The sequence below is a fragment of the Herpailurus yagouaroundi genome, unplaced genomic scaffold, assembly GCF_014898765.1.
Source record: "Herpailurus yagouaroundi ecotype Mexico unplaced genomic scaffold, PumYag 141, whole genome shotgun sequence".
Classification (NCBI taxonomy): domain Eukaryota; kingdom Metazoa; phylum Chordata; class Mammalia; order Carnivora; family Felidae; genus Herpailurus; species Herpailurus yagouaroundi.
Window position 1 is genome coordinate 39,606,525 of NW_024412396.1, and position 17,914 is coordinate 39,624,438.

General features: G+C 42.7%; 1 protein-coding gene across 9 annotated transcripts in view; it reads left to right on the plus strand.

Moving 5' to 3' along the window:
• SYNE2 (spectrin repeat containing nuclear envelope protein 2) overlaps window positions 1–17,914 on the plus strand; it is a 342,419-nt gene that overhangs the window by 240,622 nt on the left and 83,883 nt on the right. For all 9 annotated transcript variants that reach the window (XM_040477361.1, XM_040477354.1, XM_040477357.1 and 6 more), the window contains 12 exons: window positions 2,512–2,694; window positions 3,952–4,080; window positions 4,593–4,714; window positions 4,858–4,999; window positions 6,440–6,571; window positions 8,252–8,404; window positions 8,566–8,775; window positions 10,618–10,719; window positions 11,855–11,974; window positions 12,144–12,344; window positions 14,358–14,531; window positions 15,844–15,975. In XM_040477361.1, the coding sequence (XP_040333295.1) occupies window positions 2,512–2,694; window positions 3,952–4,080; window positions 4,593–4,714; window positions 4,858–4,999; window positions 6,440–6,571; window positions 8,252–8,404; window positions 8,566–8,775; window positions 10,618–10,719; window positions 11,855–11,974; window positions 12,144–12,344; window positions 14,358–14,531; window positions 15,844–15,975 (1,800 nt within the window). The remainder of the gene's footprint in view (window positions 1–2,511; window positions 2,695–3,951; window positions 4,081–4,592; window positions 4,715–4,857; window positions 5,000–6,439; window positions 6,572–8,251; window positions 8,405–8,565; window positions 8,776–10,617; window positions 10,720–11,854; window positions 11,975–12,143; window positions 12,345–14,357; window positions 14,532–15,843; window positions 15,976–17,914) is intronic.

A 17,914-nucleotide genomic window follows, 5' to 3' on the forward strand; every position in this document is an offset into this window, starting at 1 on the left:
GGTAGAGCCCATGCAGATTCCTAGGTCACCCGGGAGAATCCCTTCCCGAGGCCACTTGTAGAGAGCTCAAGTATGTGGGGGCTGCTTAAGGGAAGGACACAACCACAAGGTGGCAGCAGCACACAGCAAGCTTTATTTGGGCAACATTTGGGCAGGATCTTAAGGGATGGGAAAGTCCCTCTCTTCAGGCGCCCTTTTAGAGGCTGTGGCTTGGAATGACAGTGGGACCCCGACCTGGAAGGGGAGGAGGGCAAAGGGACACTCAGGGGAGCAAGGAATCCAGAGGGGCTCGTGTATCTAGGTGACGTCAGAGAGTTCCAGGGGGCAAGAGAGGCTACGGTCTTCTAGAGCCCCAGAGTTTGTCTTAACCATGGCAGGCAGATGGAGGGTCCCGCTTTGAGTTTGGTGCCAGTAGGATTGGAGCTAATGGTTCTGGCCTGCTGTGAAAAAATAAGCAACATAGGGACCGATATGCAGGGGCCATCTTTGGCTCATTTATATAACACCATGGCACGTGCAACTTAATACTGAAACCTATAAGAAGCCTTATAGTAGTCTATAAAAAACATTAAGTTCCCCGTGGGAGAAGGTCCAAGGAGAGGAACAAACGGATAAGTCGAGAACAAATTATATTTGGTAATTTAATATTTGAGAAGAAATGTTCAGCCTTGATTATTAAAAACATGTGAATCAAAACAGCTATTGTTTTGTTTCTCTGTTATACCGGCAAAAATTATGTCATCCTGGAAAACTCTGGATCCGCTAATATCTGATAATTCTGTCTGATTGGCTCAATGTTTTGGGGTCAGCTGTCAGCATATAAAGTGTCCCACCTGGTTTGGCCGTGGTATGTGAGATTGAGCCCCGTGTTGGTCTCTGTGCTGACAGCCTGGAGCCTGTGTGGGATTCTCTCTCTCTCTCTCTCTCTCTCTCTCTCTCTCTCTCTCTTCCCCCCCCCCGCCCCTCCCCAGCTTATCCTAGCGTGTGCACGTGCTCACTCACTCTCCGTCTCTCAAACATTTTTAAAAAGCTAAATGGTGGGGCACCTGGGTGGCTCAGTTTGTTAAGCATCTGACTCTTGATTTCAGCTCAGGTCATGATCTCGTGGTTTGTGAATTCAAGCCCCGCATCGGGCTCTGCACCGACAGTTGGGAGCCTGCTGAGGATTCTGTCTCTCTCCCTCTCTCTCTGCTCCACTCATTCTCTCGCTCTCGCTTTAAGAAAAAAAAAAAAAAAGAGCTGAATGGAGGAAAAGAGCACAAAATTATAGTACATTCTCTTTGTAGCCACTCTAAAATCTGTGATTACATATTGTTTATGCTTACAAGAGTCTGTACAGGATACAAGTAGTTTGCTTGGATAGAGGAGTTATCAGAATAGATTGTTTGAAAATCTGTTTTAAGGACAGTTTTTCCTAAGTTTCTCTCAAAGAGCTGAACAACTTCTCAGGCACACGCCAAGTTTTAGCCCCAGTGATCCCGGAGCTAGAATGTGAGTTTGCATGTTGCCGCCATATGGTATGCCAGTCAGTTGACGTGACCGCGTGGGCTCCAGAGCCACAGGAGACAGCAAACTTGATCTGTCGGGAGGAATACAGTGACATTGACTTACAGGGAAACTTACTTCATCTGGCTGATTTATTTTGAGATCTGTGTGTAAATTGGCCAGCGGTATCAATGACTAAGTGTTTTAGGTTCCAAATTATTTCTTCTGTGATCTTCTTCGGATGTTTTGGAAGTTTATTTGACTTGAAAAAGAGGAGGCAAAGATCAAGGGAAAGAACTTTCAAAGGCTTCTGTGCAAATTTTGTCTTTTTATTATTATTACTACTCGACACTCGGATTGCAACAGGAAAAGGTTAGGATAGTGGGGAGAAGATGACACTAGTCGAGCACTGGCCAGAGCGAATGGATTTTAACTCTTAACTCCTCCAAGGGACCCTTAGGAGGTAAGTTCTGTTATTACCCCCATTTTACAGACGACTGAAGGCACACTCGTACAAAGGAAGGTGCCCACGTTTACCCGGCTGCTAAGTGGCAGGGCTGGGATCTGACCTCACAGAGTCTAGTTCCAGTGTCTGTGTTTTTTTTGTTTTTACGTTTATTTGTTTACTTAAGTAATCTACACCGACCACAGGGCTCGAACTCACTACCCTTAAGATCAAGAGTCATGAGCTCTTCCAACTGAGCCAGCCAGGCGCCCCAGGGTCTGTGTTCTTAACCACTATGCCGTGCTGGATACATTCAGCTGTATTTTCTAAAGTGATTATGGAGTCACTTAGATTATTGTGGGGAGTGACATCTGCAAGTTGGGTTGGCTCAGTGGCACCCCTGTCCAAAAGCTCGGGAGTTATGTGGAAATCGTCCTTGTTGTTTGCCCAAGGTCCCTTCCAGTCTGTGTTTCCGAGACTTGTTGTGTACGGTAGGTAGACAGAGTGAATCTGACTCATCGTAGAGTATAATACTTGTTCAAGACCAAAACCTTGAATGATGAAACGATTTTGTTTCCAAGGCCATGCTAACAGAAATCGAGCACAAGGTTGCGTCTCTGCTAGAGAGCTGCAAAGATCGGGGGCCGGGAGACAGTGGGGCCACTCATCAGGAGGCTGAAGCTCTTTCCTTGAAGCTAAAGACTGTGAAGTGCAATTTGGAAAAAGTCCAGATCATGCTTCAGGAGAAATACAATGAAGACCAGGTAAGACACGGCCACGTATAGACGTGAGTGGGTAGATGATCGGATAGAACCACCAGGAAGGAATTCCGGCAGAGGTGATAAGACAGCCACAGAAGAAATTCTACTACGTAAGAGAGAATGAAGCACCTTCAAACTGTAAGGGAAGGTTGTACTGACTTGTGTTACAGATTCCATTTTGCCCTGCAGTTTTCCTACCTAGGCTCTTGTTAGGGACGGCGTTGGTCTGGATTGGGTTGGTTTGACTGGCTTGATGGTTCTCACTGCTAATGAGGTGTGGTGTAGGCCCTCTTCGTAAAAGAAAGATAAGGCTTAAAGGTAATGTGTCACCCCACTTGACTGGAAAATGAAGCGCCAGTAGTGAAGATTAAAATTTTTTTTTGAGCAGCTTAAAGTTAGACATCAGAAATAGAAAAACTGTTTCCAGGATACGTTCTGTTATTTGCAAGTACATATACTGATGGAAGTGTCATGCAGTTGAACTGTTCTCGCGACTTTTAAAAGCATTCTGTATAAATGCAAATGCGTGTCTTATGAGTAGAGCCTTACTATATGAGATTTGCATCTATACTTAGGAGATGGTGGTTCCTACTCAACGGACTTACATTCACAGAAATAAGATTGGCTGCAGATACACAGACTCTGGTTCCCCTTTCATCCTCATATGTCCTCTCTTTTGAAAAAATGTTTTGGACCTATGGGAAATTTGCATTTATAAGCATTAGTACTATTTCTCTTTTCGGGGTGTGTGTGTGTGTGTTTTACTTTGTTCTTAAAACAGAGAAGCAATACATTTCCTAGTTTTTAGTAATTCATTGGATGAATTACACTGAGAAAATTAAGTGACCACTTCAGGGACGCCTGGGTGGCTCAGTCGGTCAAGCATCCGACTTTGGCTTGGGTCGTGATCTCACACCCCGTGAGTTCAAGCCCCGCGTCGGGCTCTGTGCTGACAGCTCAGAGCCTGGAGCCTGCTTCGGATTCTGTGTCTCCCTCTCTCTCTGCCCCTCCCCTGCTTGCACTCTGTCTCTCTCTCAAAAATAAACATTTAAAAAAATAAATAAAATGACCACTTCATCAAATGTAATGGTTTTTTGAAGTTGTTTTGAAACAACTACCTTAAATCATAGTATATACTTGTAATAAATAATGAAACCTAGTCACTTGATATAAAACTTTCCCATTATGCGGTCTCATTAGTAGGACTAAAATAAAGGGAGTCATTTTTTAAATAGTCTGCCATCATCAAATGTTTTGCAGCATTCTGCCACGCTAAAGAAACCTTCAGAGCATCAAAATGATCTCCAACCAGATAACCTTTCTGAACTTGAACCTGTTGTAAGTGAAAGGCCACAATTCAGCAGACAAAAAGATTTCCAGCAGCAACAGGTAATTGCAGCCTTTAACAGATATAAGGATAAGAATAAAGGCTTCCGTATGGAATTTCCCTTTGAACTAAGTACCAAACTGCTCCTGGAGGGTGTGTGTGAGTGGTAAGCATTTACTGCAACACCCACCTTGCTTTCGCCTTCTGCAGGTGGGGACACTCTAACTTTGCTATTTTATTGATTTGCATCTTATTTCAAACTAAGTAAATACCTTCAGGGGGACTTACCTCTCTAACCATAACACCCCTTTCCCTATTGTTTCTAAACGTGTTTTGCATATTTTAGGGGACTTTCCATGTGTGTAGCATATATTGTAATATTTACTTGATCATTGTGTGAATACTTGAAGTAGGTTTTTGAGAAATAAAAGTTAAGGGGAACAAGCAAGCAAGAAAGGGAAATAGTAGATAATAATTGAGGAAATGGTTCAAAATGAGATGCTCTCAACAGAAGAAACCGTTGGCTGTCATTGGAAAACTTTGACTGGACCATTTGAATCTCATTCAATGATAGGTCCCGGAGTTAAAACCAACGGAACAGAAAGATTTCATCAAATTCGTAGAATTTAATGCTAAGAAAATACGGCCCCAGTTTTGCCAACCTGATAAAGATACAACTCAGAAATCATCTGAGAGGTAAGACATTTTTAGAGTTGGACATTCAGCTATGGTTGGGAGAATTCAGAGCATTTCTTCTTAAATCACTTCTAAAACTCTTACCGAATGCAACCAAAATTATCTGTTGATTATTCTTTTCACCTTTTATTTCCCTTTAAAAGCATTAAGGCATCTAGCCCCGCAAAGGATGCTCCAGACTCGGTCTTGTCAACTCAGGGCCAAAGTGGGGATAAGTGGCAATATTTACGTCACGAACTGTCATCAAAGATCGGGCTACCGCTACCTCAGCTTGTGCAGCCTCAGGTCAGTGGATGTGACGCACACGGTGTAAATCATAAATAAACACATTTGTCTTTGAAAATGCAACAAGCATTCATTAAGTACCCGTATACGTGTTCCGCGTTAGGCGGAAATAAAATCGTTGGTTTTCAGAAAGCGAAGATGCCAAGTGGGTTTTTCATCTGGCCGACCCTTTTTCACCCCCCTGGAAGTCTGCGTGAAGTGCCACTCCTTTGTGCTTTTGTGGCACTCTGAGCTTCCCTAATCACAGCTCTTACGATACTGAGTACCTGTTTATTTGTCTGTATTCCCCCATTAAGTGGTATAGGAAGAAAAGACCATGTCTGCCTGGTTCACATTTGAGTGCCTGGCACAGTATCTGAAACATTGTGAAGTCTCAGTTTCAATATGTTGAATGAATAAAGGAATGAATAATATGTTTTTTTTAAACACTTTTTTAATGTTTTAATTGTTAACTGTTTTAATTGTTTAATGTTTTAATGACACAGTGCTATATTAGCGTCATTCATTCATCAAGATGATTTGGAATCTACAGTGTGCCAGGTACCTGTGTCCCACAAACACACTGTCTTACTCCCGTCACAGTTCTTAATCATGCTGGGCCACCTGCTGCTGGATTTCTCTCTGAGCAGGGAGCCCGTGAGCAGATTAACACTGTTGGTCACAGCTATCAAGCTTCTGCCTTTAACTTTGCACCCAACCTGCCTGGGCAAAGGTTACCGCCTGTTGCCCAGTTCTCTAGTCTGGTGGGAACTTTCCTGTTCTATTCTGCCGAGAACCTTTTCTGGCCTATTGATGTTGAATTAAACTCATTGGCTTTAGTCTTGGTTTCTCCTCGTCATACACACTGTAACACGTGTATTGTTCTCTTTCCATGCGCAGAACATCATCAGTTCTTTTCCCCAGGCAGAATCTGACACCACCCCACTCTGTTTCTTTGTATTTATTAGTTTTCTAATTTGAAAAGGGAATTAACTCTGAACCTTTCTGTCTTCTAGAGTCACAGCTAATTTTTAATGCTTATTTAGCTTTCCAATAACAGATCAAGATGTAAGTCTGTACCTGGAGGGGACAATTCTAAGAGTTGGCTCTATACCAGGGGTCTACCAATAAATGGGAAGAGAAACCGCTAACCTCATAACGTGAATGGCATTGCTACCAAATTGAAACATTAGTGATTTTACTCTATTTTCAAGTTATGGTTTATCTTGCCTCATTTTGTTATCTCAATAGACCCTCAAGTGTCTAAGTAAAGCTTTTCATGACCTTTCAAAGCTCTCCACAATATTTAAAATTTAATTTTTTCTTACAAGTGACAAGGTAGACAAAAACATTTACCAAGAAAGTAACTTGGAAGATAGCACGTGGAAAAGCATTTTTGCTGTTTAACGTTAACAGCAGCAGGATCTCAAATTGTAATGAGGTTTCTCTTTTTTCATATAGGTTGCCACAGATATGAGTATTCTACCCAGTGTGAGTGTGTATAACTTTAGATACCCAACAACTGAAGAACTGAAAACATATACCACACAGCTTGAAGACCTGCGTCAAGAAGCAAATAATCTTCAGACCCAGGTAGCAGCTTCACATTACATATTTTCCTCACTGCAATATCAAAAAAGAAGGGAAACGTGACATTGTAAACTAGCCATCATTTTTTAAATTGAATAAATGGTAGAATCCATGGTGGAATGGGTCCTAGAATTGCAAGTAGAGTTTATCTCTTGCCGACTCTGATGACTGTGGTAGCACCTGCCGAGACCACCATGTACAAAGATCATTGAACCCAAGTCTAAGATCGGCAGGAACGAGGATCGTTGTTGATTAGTACTGTCTGCAGTGGTGCTCTGTGATTGGAAGGGTAAGGAAGGAGGGGAGTATTGACAAGATTTCCAACCTTGACTAAGCTGAATGCTGAAATGGTGTGCTGGGTAATGTTAAGTATAAACCAGAGAAGACCATAGGAAATAGAATCTAAATTGGGGTGATTACTAGCTTTCGCATGCTTCTAAATATCTTGTGCCTGGGGGCGCCTGGGTGGCGCAGTCGGTTAAGCGTCCGACTTCAGCCAGGTCACGATCTCGCGGTCCGTGAGTTCGAGCCCCGCGTCAGGCTCTGGGCTGATGGCTCGGAGCCTGGAGCCTGTTTCCGATTCTGTGTCTCCCTCTCTCTCTGCCCCTCCCCCGTTCATGCTCTGTCTCTCTATGTCCCAAAAATAAATAAAAAACGTTGAAAAAAAAATTTTTTTTTAAATAATAAATAAATAAATATCTTGTGCCTGGTCAGGAATTCAGGGTGTTCATTGGTAAAGAAAAAGAGGTGGCTCCAACAGCTTATGCTAAAATATAAGGAGACCTTGTGGCTCCCAAACTCACTAGGACACAATCACACAACCCTAGGTGCCTCCCTTGAAGTTGTACATCTAAGGATGGCCTTAATTCTCACAATCAGCCCATATATAACACTTCAAATTTCCACCCCCACTCCACAGCCCATCCATATCTTTTTTTTATTGAGATGTAACTGACATATTAGCTTCAGGTGTCCACCATAATGATTCAATATTTGTATATTTTGTGAAATGATCACCACAATGAATCTAACATCCATCACCACATACAGTTATAAAAATGTTTTTCCTGAAATGAGAACTTTTAAGATCTACTCTCTTGACAACTCTCTTGACAATTTTCAAAAAATGTTTTTCCTGAAATGAGAACTTGTAAGATCTACTCTCTTGACAACTTTCAAATATGTAACACAGCATTTATTAACTGTAGTTACCATGCCGTGCCTACCATCTATCTTTAAGATACTGTACCTCTTCCCAATCATCCCTTTCAAATGTCTTCTTTTCCTTCTCCAGGCTGTACTTGATTCCATTAACCCACTTTCTCCTACCTTACGATGTGGGAGGCAGGGAGCCGTGGGAAGAGGGATAGTATGCTTTCCTTGGGACCACACTTCCACATGGATGGCCCCGCTAAGGAAGTCCTTCATCTTGTTATTTACCTTTTAATTCCATTTCAGTAGTTACTCACTACCAAGCGTTGAGTTTCTTAAACTTGTTTTTCTCAGACTTAACATCTTAATTGTATTTGTTTATTCTTCTACCTGATTCACAAAGTGTTCAAAACAACCAATTATAAAAAAGTATAACGTAAATTGTAAACCATAACAAAACCAGGGAAAATGGAGGCTCAGGAAGGCAAGGAATCCTAATATTTATTTTTTTCTTTTTTCCTCTTGCTTCAGGAAAACATGACAGAAGAAACATACATAAATTTGGATAAAAAATTATTTGAACTATTTCTGACCCTCAGTCAGTGCCTTGCCAGTGTGGAGGAGATGCTGCAGACACCTGGGCTCTTCAGAGAGGATGTCTGTGCTCGGCAGGTGCACTATGAGGTAAGGAATTTCCAATAAGCCCATGTGTTGGCCGTTGCTGCCAACAGCCCGCTGTTTAAGCCAGAGCTGAAGCCTCTTAAAGTCACGCTGTTTAAGCCAGAGCTGAAGCCTCTTAAAGTCAGAGTCTATTCACTGTGTCTTTCCTTCTCACCTCTTCGCAGACACTGGCTCTTGAGTTGAAAAAACTTTACTTAGCCATGGGTGATAAGAAGGATGATCTTTTGAAAGCCATGACTTGGTCTGGGAAGAACGCCGACTTGTTCCATGAATGTTTTAATAACCTCCAAGTCTACCTGGAGCACACCCAGGCCACAGCTGCCTCTAGGAGCAAGTCCCTAAAAGCTGGCCTCGACTATAACCGCAGTTATCAGGTACAGGGCTAGGCACTCAGCCTACTTTGGCTAATTTCTATTCATTCCTATTCCTGGTGGCAGTCATGATTAGGAATTGCTAAGGAAAGTGGTGAGAGGTTCTTTCTGTGAAGGTCTTTAGGTTAGTTCGGTGCCTGTGTTTGGAGACCATTTGAAAGCAAGGTCCTTCCCAAAGTTGTGGTATGAATTTGTTGGATCGGGCTAATGAACCGTTTCTTTCCTGTGTTACCTTTAGTCATTAATGATTGTCCTAGGGGAGGATTTCTCAGTAACAGGGAGCCATTAAAGTTTTTTTTTTTTTAATTTTTTAAATGTTTTTATTTATTTTTGAGAAGAAAGAGACAGAGCATGAGCAAGGGAGGGGTAGAGAGACAGAGGGAGACACAGAATCCGAAGCAGGCTCCAGGCTCTGAGCTGTCAGCACAGAGCCTGACGCGGGGATCAAAGTCACAAGCCGTGAGATCATAACATGAGCCGAAGTCGATCGCTTAACCGACTGAGCCACCCACGCGCCCCAACCATTAAAGTTTTTGAGCAAAAGAAGGACAGTCTGTGTATGTTTCAGGTAGATTCACCTGGTTGTTAACTACTGTGGATTAGAGGACAGACTTGAGGCAAGCAGACAGACAATTCTAGTAGTTTCCTAACTAGAGAAAAAGAAATGAAACACAACACCACTTATGAAGGAGTCTTGCCTGTAAAGTCAAACCTCAATCTGATCACGCAAAATAGACACAAGAGAAGAGCATTGCAGCACTGGGGGGGTGGGGGGGGTGTCAGCCAAATCCAGACCGTGGGAAGCTGTATAGAGTAAAAGACCTGTGTTTTCACCATCCCACCCAAAACCCCAGGAATAAACAAGAGAGATGGTTGGGGAGCCTGCAGATCACAAGAGACTTAACACCTGTATTAGTCCCTTGCAACCTGTTGGACCTCATTTAGATTCCAATTCAAACAAACCAAAAGGAAAAATTATAGCTAATTAGAGAAATGTGAACCCTTTCCTATAGCTAATGATACTAGGGAATGGTTGTTGATTTGTAATATTAAAAAAAATTTTTTTTAACGTTTGTTTAATTTTGAGAGAGGGAGAGAGAGACAGAAAGCTTGCAGGGGAGGGGCAGAGAGAGAGGGAGACACAGAATCCAAAGCAGGCTCCAGGCTCTGAGCTGTCAGCACAGCCTGACGTGGGGCTCAAACTCCCAAGCTGTGAGATCATGACCTGAGCTGAAGTTGGATGCTTAACCGACTGAGCCACTCAGGCACCCCAATTTTGTACTGTTTCTAAAGGGAGGAATCTATCTTTTAAAAACACATACCGTGGGGCGCCTGGGTGGCGCAGTAGGTTAAGCGTCCGACTTCAGCCAGGTCACGATCTCACAGTCCGTGAGTTCGAGCCCCGCGTCAGGCTCTGGGCTGATGGCTCGGAGCCTGGAGCCTGTTTCCGATTCTGTGTCTCCCTCTCTCTCTGCCCCTCCCCCGTTCATGCTCTGTCTCTGTCTGTCCCATAAATAAATAAAAACGTTGAAAAAAAAATGAATAAATAAAAATAAAAAATAAAAACACATACCAAAACTTACCGTGGTGAAATATCTGTGATTTGTTTCAAAATATTCTGAGGGGAAGGAGATTAGATATAGGTAAGAAGGCTCAGGGGAGGGCACAGAGCAGAGATGACCAGTCACAAGTCAATAATTGTTAAAGCTAGGCAATTCCTCTATTTTGGTATATGTGTGGAACTTCTGTTAGCATAAAAATTAAAGGACGGCTAAATTTTTTGTAAGGTATTAAAGGGGCCCGCATGAGATTCTTACTGTTTGTTGCATTTATCTTCCTATACAGAATGAAATAAAGCGATTGTATGATCAACTTACTAAGAATAAAACATCTTTACAACAGTCTTTGAATGAAATTAGTGGCCAGAGTATTGATGAACAGCTTCAGGTAATCAAGTCAAAACAATTACACTGATCTGACCTTGGACCAAAGAGTTTTGTGTAGAAGCTGTGTTTCTGAAGCACTTTCCTTTGGGAGCATTGGCAAGGCTAGAGTAAACAAATAGAAACGAGAACTCTTTTTTTTTTTTTTTTTTTTTAATTTTTTTTTGTCAACGTTTATTTATTTTTGGGACAGAGAGAGACAGAGCATGAACGGGGGAGGGGCAGAGAGAGAGGGAGACACAGAATCGGAAACAGGCTCCAGGCTCTGAGCCATCAGCCCAGAGCCTGACGCGGGGCTCGAACTCACGGACCGCAAGATCGTGACCTGGCTGAAGTCGGACGCTTAACCGACTGCGCCACCCAGGCGCCCCTAGAAACGAGAACTCTTTATGTGGACCTTTAAAAATATCTCATGAGTAGTACCTTATGAAGAGTAAATTAAACCGACACAACACCATGGTCACCTATCAACCAGGCAAAAATGGAAGTTTGTGCAGGGTCAGTGAGAGCATTAGGAAATGAGACTCCCATTCTCTCGGGAGGAGAATTTGTCCAGCTTCTCAGGATCGGTTGGCTATAAATCAGAATTTTACGTGTGAATGCGCTTCCACCCACAGTAGGCTCACTTCCTTCATTTATTCAGCAAGTATGAATTGAGGACCTTCTGTGGACAGATAGTGCTATAGGGGTTGCACTTATCCTAAGGAAGGAAGACAAGGGCATAGAGAAATGTGTATATAAATACTCAAGGATGGCCCTAGCAGCACTGCTTGAACTAAAAACGCTTCGATAGCCCAAAAGGCATTAAGAGCAGACTCTTAGAAAAGCAGTGTGTGTCCATTTGCAAGGAGTCCGGTATTTGTACTGACTTGCAGAGCAGCTGGTAAGTAAGGAGGCAGCCTGCAGAACGGAGTGATGTGCGCGTTCATTAAGTTTAAGGATGTGCACATATACTTCTGGTCCGTGCTACAAACGTGTTGGGGACAAATTTTCCGGGAGAAGCTGGAGGTGAGGGAGGAGAAGTGGGACTTTCATTTTTCCCTTAATTTTTTCTATACGGTTTCATTCTTTTACAATGAATATGCGCACTTCTCTGGCTTCTGAAAGGGTTTGCTTTTTTGCATTGTCTCTCACCGTAGAAAGCAGATGTGTATACAGTGGAGCTGCAGAACTCCGAGAGCCGAGTGGCAAAACTAAGAGACGAAGGGGAGAGGCTTCGTTTACCTTACGTGTTACTGCAAGAGGTTTACAAATTAGAGGTATGTGTGAGCAGAAAACATTCGGTCAGTGAATCACTATGATTATAAGGGAGTGAGACTTTCTTGTTCTTCCAGAAAGAGAGTTCAGGTTTGTTCTCCAAAGAGAGTTTAGCTTTGTTCTCCATCTGGATTATTTTCGTGGTTGGATGAAAACGTTCTTTCTTTTCAGGATGTGCTTGACAGTATGTGGGGAATCTTGAGAGCTCGGTACACAGAACTCAGCAGCCCTTTCATCACTGAGAGCCAGCAAGATGCCTTATTGCAAGGCATGGTGGAACTAATGGCTATTGGAAAGGAAAAGCTTGCTCATGACCACTTAAAACAACCCAAAAGTAAAGATGCCTTACAGGCTCAAATACAGAATCACAAGGTAAGACGCGTGGGTCAGATTTCCTTTTCATAGACTTTAAGTCTTTCTGACTTAACCATAGAGCATCCATTTTCTTCCTTGGTGAAATATACATTGTTCATTCATTCATTCTGACCTCTAAGGATGTGATTGTGAGGGAAAACAGATATAGTTCCTTACGTTCACGGAGCTTTTGGTTGAAAGAGAGACATTTATGAGCAAGTCATTCCAAACAAATTTAAAATTAAAATTGAGACACATGCTTTCAGAGCATTTAAGAGGGGAAATTGAATTCAGGAGATTAGGGAAGGCTTTCCTGAGAACTGAGGCCAAAAAAATATCTATACCTCAATATATAAATGTATATCTAGTGTAATGCTACAATAAATCTTTTAGTTGTCCATTCATTTTATTACACAACAGCCTCATGATCACCACCTAAAGACATGTAGTAATTTAAGTACTGATGCAAAAAAAAAAAAAAAATGGGAAAGACCATTTCTGCCTCCAACAAGCTGAACTCTAGGCATGTGATAAGGAGACCTTGTTCTAAGAAATCCAAAGGTAAATATTCTATAAAGATTGGAGGGGGAAAGGAAAAAATAATATTATGCATATCTACAGTGTGTCAGGATTTGTGCTGGATGCTTTTATAAACCTTCTACATACCCTTTTCAAGGGAGTAGGAGAAAGGATTCGCATAAGAAGTTCCTCCAGACAATTAGAAGGGGCAGCTGACTATGCAAATGGAGGAGAACCATGTGAAGCTAAAGACTTCCTGTGTAAAGGTTCTTAAAGTGTTGTTCTGGGAGCTTTTACATACCAGGATCCCAACAGACCCTGTCAACAAATTCCTTGCACTTGGCCATGTTATTGAGTAGAAAATCAAGCCAGAGTGTAGGAACCTCTGGTTGTTCCATGTGTGGGCTCCTTGGGCTCACTCATCTATCCATCCAATTTAGTGTCTTGAAATTAATCAGCCATGTCAGTATCAACCTTTTTGTAAAGTTTCTTAAAACTTAGAGTAACTGGGGGGGGTGCCTGGGTGGCCAGTCGGTTTTAAGTGTCCGACTTCGGCTCAGGTCGTGATCTCATGGTTCATGAGTTTGAGCCCCATGTCAGGCTCTGTGCTGACAGCTCAGAGCCTGGAGCCCGCTTCGGGTTCTGTATCTCCCTCTCTCTCTGCTCCTCCCTTGCTTACATGTGGTCTCTCTCTCAAAAATAAATAAAGATTTAAAAAAAAATTAAAAACTCAGAGTAACTGATTTAGGAAGATCTCACTGGAAATTGAAATTGGCTAACACTGTTTGCCCTTTAACATGGACTGTTTTATGGAAAATGTTACTTAGGAGGATTTTTCTTTATGACTTGTTAAAATACCATTAGTGTTAAAGACTAATGGTTACACAGTCAATTTTCTTTTTCTTTCCTCTTATGTGTGACTCTGCATGGCTGTCTTGGGATTTAAAAGCAACTACACCTGGGGTGCCTGGGTGGCTCAGTCAGTTAAGCATCCGACCTCAGCTCAGGACATGATCTCACTGTTGGTGGGTTTGAGCCCCATGTTGGGCTCTGTGCTGACAGCTCAGAGCCTGGAGCCTGCTTCAGATTCTCTGTTTCCCTCTCTCTTTGCCCCTCCCCCACTCACAGTCTGTCTCTCTCTGTCTCTTGAAAATAAATAAATGTTAGAAAAAAAATTTAGGGGTGCCTGGGTGGCTCAGTGGGCTAAGCGTCCGACTGCGGCTCAGGTCATGATCTCACAGTTTGTGAGTTCGAGCCCCACGTCGGGCTCTGTGCTGACAGCTCAGAGCCTGGAGCCTGCTTCAGGTTCTGTGTCTCCCTCTCTCTCTGCCCCTCCCCAGCTCACACTCTGTCTGTCTCTCTCTCAAAAATAAACAAACATTAAAAAAAAATTTTTTTTAATTAAAAAAAATAAATAAAAGTAAATACACCTGTATAAAAAGTTGAAGTAACTCAGTTTTTAAGTTTCACGATGTAGAAATAAATAAATAACAAGTCTTGTCCATTTTACAGCTTTTTTTCCAGAAACTTGTTGCTGACATGCTGTTGATCCAAACATACTCCAACAGAATGCCTCCTTCTTTACTGCAAAAGAAAGACACATTTTGGGCAGAACAAATACAAGAAATTAAATTACTGGAAGAAAAGTCACACCAACGTGGAATAAAGCTGCAAAGTTTATTGCAGGTACTTGAGATATGTAAACGTTGTGCTTAACCCTGGAATTCTGGACCTTGGACCACCACCTGCTGGTGTCCAGAGGTGTCGAGTTACCATTAAGCAGTAGTTAAATGGGAACTAACACTGAGGAGATGGAAGCCTGTTCTAGCCCTGACTGCTTCTCCCGGAATGAAATAGTTGCTGAGATTCCGCACGCGGGAACGAGGGGATGGCATGTCTTTCCACCTTTAGGTTTGTGTGCAAATAAACAAAATTGGAAGCGCACTTTGAGATCCAGAAAGAGGTCATTTGGATGAAACGGTGGTTCAGAAACCGTGCTCCCCAAAGAGGGCAGGTCCGGATGTTCTGCTGCTGGAGTGGACTCCTGGTAGTCTTAAATCCAAGAAGAAAATTAAGTTTGCATCAAGTTCTTTCTCCGTTTGAAAGTTCTCACCTTTAACTTCTTACACACCGTGGATGTTAGCACTTAAAGGAAGTAACCCAAAAGCAAGAAATCTTCAACTTTGTAATGTGATCATGTTATGTTAGGCTAATGAAATCAATTTTCTGGTTACCTTGTCAAATTGATATTTCTAGTAATATTTCATGGTATTTAAAAAAAGAGACCCCCTCTGAGTCCAAAGAGTGCCCCTCACAGCCTCGTGACCCACTACTTCGGTAGATAAGAGAATCAATAAGGTGGTTCTTTTTCCAGCAGGTGATATTTAGTGTCCGTAAGTCAGCTCTGTAGCGTGCTGAGGTCCTAGTGGTGGGCTTCTATAGAAATAGAACTGGGACAAGGCAAGAGTCAGCCTAAGGAAATAGTACTCTCCTAATGAAGTGTAAGCCCACATTCCTCCAACAGTGGAATTCTGCTTCTAGCAGCATCACAGGGTAATGTTCAGTGGGCTAGGGGTTGGAGCAGAGAGGGTAGAAGCAACCTACTCGGAGCCTCTGGTGAGAAAAGCTTTAAAAGTTAGCCCCTTCCTTTCCAAGTGTGAGAACGGCTCTCTTCCGACTCTGAGGTCTCCACAGAGGTGCAGGCTGAGAGATGTAACCCTCTCACTTAATCTTGGTCCTTACTCAGTTTGATGAGACAAGCATAAAACACGAATGCCAACTGGATTTTTCAAAACCCTCTCCACAAAGGCAACGGAACTGTTTTCCATCGGACCCTGAGTTCTTACAAGAGTAGGTTATGTCTCTCAGAAACCCCTGGAATCTGTGCTTGAAGTTCGTATGGTCTCAGTTCATTTTTATTTCATATGATCGATTTTGTCATTGGCTGGAACGAATCTAGAAAAGGGCTCCCACTGATATTATGTTCTTGATTCTCTAGAAATGGGAAGAATTTGATGAAAACTATGCATCTCTTGAAAAGGATCTGGAAATTCTTGTATCTACGTTGCCCTCTGTGAGTCTGGTGGAAGAGACAGAGGAAAGATTAGTGGAAAGGATTTCATTTTACCAGGTATTTTGCGCCGTTGAATCCGTCAGAGGCAGCGTCCGTGGCACTTTGCGTTTTCTTTTGTTTTGAGTAAATTGCTCGACTTTGAATTTGAAGTGTTGTTCCTCACACCATGCACTATTAGACTGATATTCAGGGAACCCGTGGATTTGATTTTGAGTCTTTCATTATACTTGAGGCTTGGGATCGAGGTGCTGGGTACGAGTCCTGGCTCTCACCTGTCAAGCGTGTCAACTTTTTGTCTCTAAGTCTCAGTTTCTTTGTATACTGTAGGGAATCACGCTAGTTCTCCTACCCGTCTCAGGAAGTGGATGTCAGCGGATATGGAAATGAGCCAAAGTACAGAAAGAATGTTGTAAACCATGGGCCACTAAACCTGTATGTGGTTTTCTTAATTCGGTGAAGCCCTGTTTGGACATAGCCTCTGAGACAGGCGATAATCTGTCACCTGCCACCAGCATTATAAAAAGACTTCAAACAAAATGTTTTGTGTGTAACATTTAGTGTTATCATCCAAGTCTCTGTGTCCCAAACTTCGATGCCATGGAAAAGATAGAACCCTAGAATAGTTTTCAAGTGGCCTTGAGATCATGACCAACGAGAAAACGAGTTTTAAGTCTTCTCGACAGAAACTTGAAATATTTAGTTTTAACTTTCAAATGTGTTGTCAGCCTCTGAGTTGTGATGCTGGGCGTGGTTATCAAATGCCAACTTCGAAACTTCAAGACTAGGTTTGTTGCCTGAATAGACCGGATGGAAAATGAAATCCTTGGCAGGACCCTGGCATTCCTCAGTAGCATTTAAGCTCCTATAAGGAACATTTTGCAAAGACACGGACACTGTAGTCCTGCTATCTAGACACCTAGAGAGGTACAATTGATCTCTTTGCCATCTTGTCCAATTGAGCTTAACTCTAAGATAAATCTGAATCTTTTTTTTTTTAATTTTTTTTTAACATTTATTTATTTTTGAGACAGAGAGAGACAGAGCATGGACGGGGGAGGGTCAGAGAGAGAGGGAGACACAGAATCCGAAACAGGCTCCAGGCTCCAAGCTGTCAGCACAGAGCCCGACGCGGGGCTCGAACTCACGGACCGTGAGATCATGACCTGAGCTGAAGTCAGCCGCTTAACCGACTGAGCCACCCAGGCGCCCCTAAGATAAATCTGAATCTTCTGGGGGTGGGAAGCTGCTGCTTAATTCTTTGTTAGCCTGGGGATGCAGAAGTACGTCCAAAAAGCTAAGAGAAGGCAGTTGAAAACGGCATTTTAAACCTCATTATGTTAAGGAACTGTTTGTATTAGCCCACCTCTCTCAGGTGGACAAGGGATCATGTCCCTTAAAGTGCAACCTGTGAATCTGTTAAATTTGAGATTTTTAAAAACTGAAATAATTGTTCTAAAACTCTTAAATAAATTCATCAAACTAAAAGAGAGATATATGAGGCACCTGGGTGGCTCAGTCGGTCAAGCATCTGACTCTTGATTTCAGCCCAGGTCATGATCCCAGGGTCTTGGGATCAAGCCCCTTGGGATTCTCTGTCTCCCTCTGCCGCTCTTCCTGGCGCGCGTGCTCGCTCTCTCTCTCTCTCTCTCTCTCTCTCTCTCTCACACACACACACACACACACACACACACACACACACACACGGTTTCTCTCTCTCTCTCTCTCTCTCTCTCTCTCAAAAAAAAAAAAAAAAAAAAAAGATACCTTGTAAAGCCCATCTCACTTATGGACTTCCTCAGGTCGTTCTCCGTGTTCTGCGTCGTGGAGAGATTTGCATGTATTTTGATCGGTGGACATCTGTGGGCCACGGAACATAGCATTTGTGTGGCCTCTGCAGTTGAGCAAACCTCATTTAAATGCTGGCTCGGCACCTCATGTGCTGAGTGACCATTGCAGTCTGACTCCTGTGTATAAAATGGGGTAATTAAAAATTCTC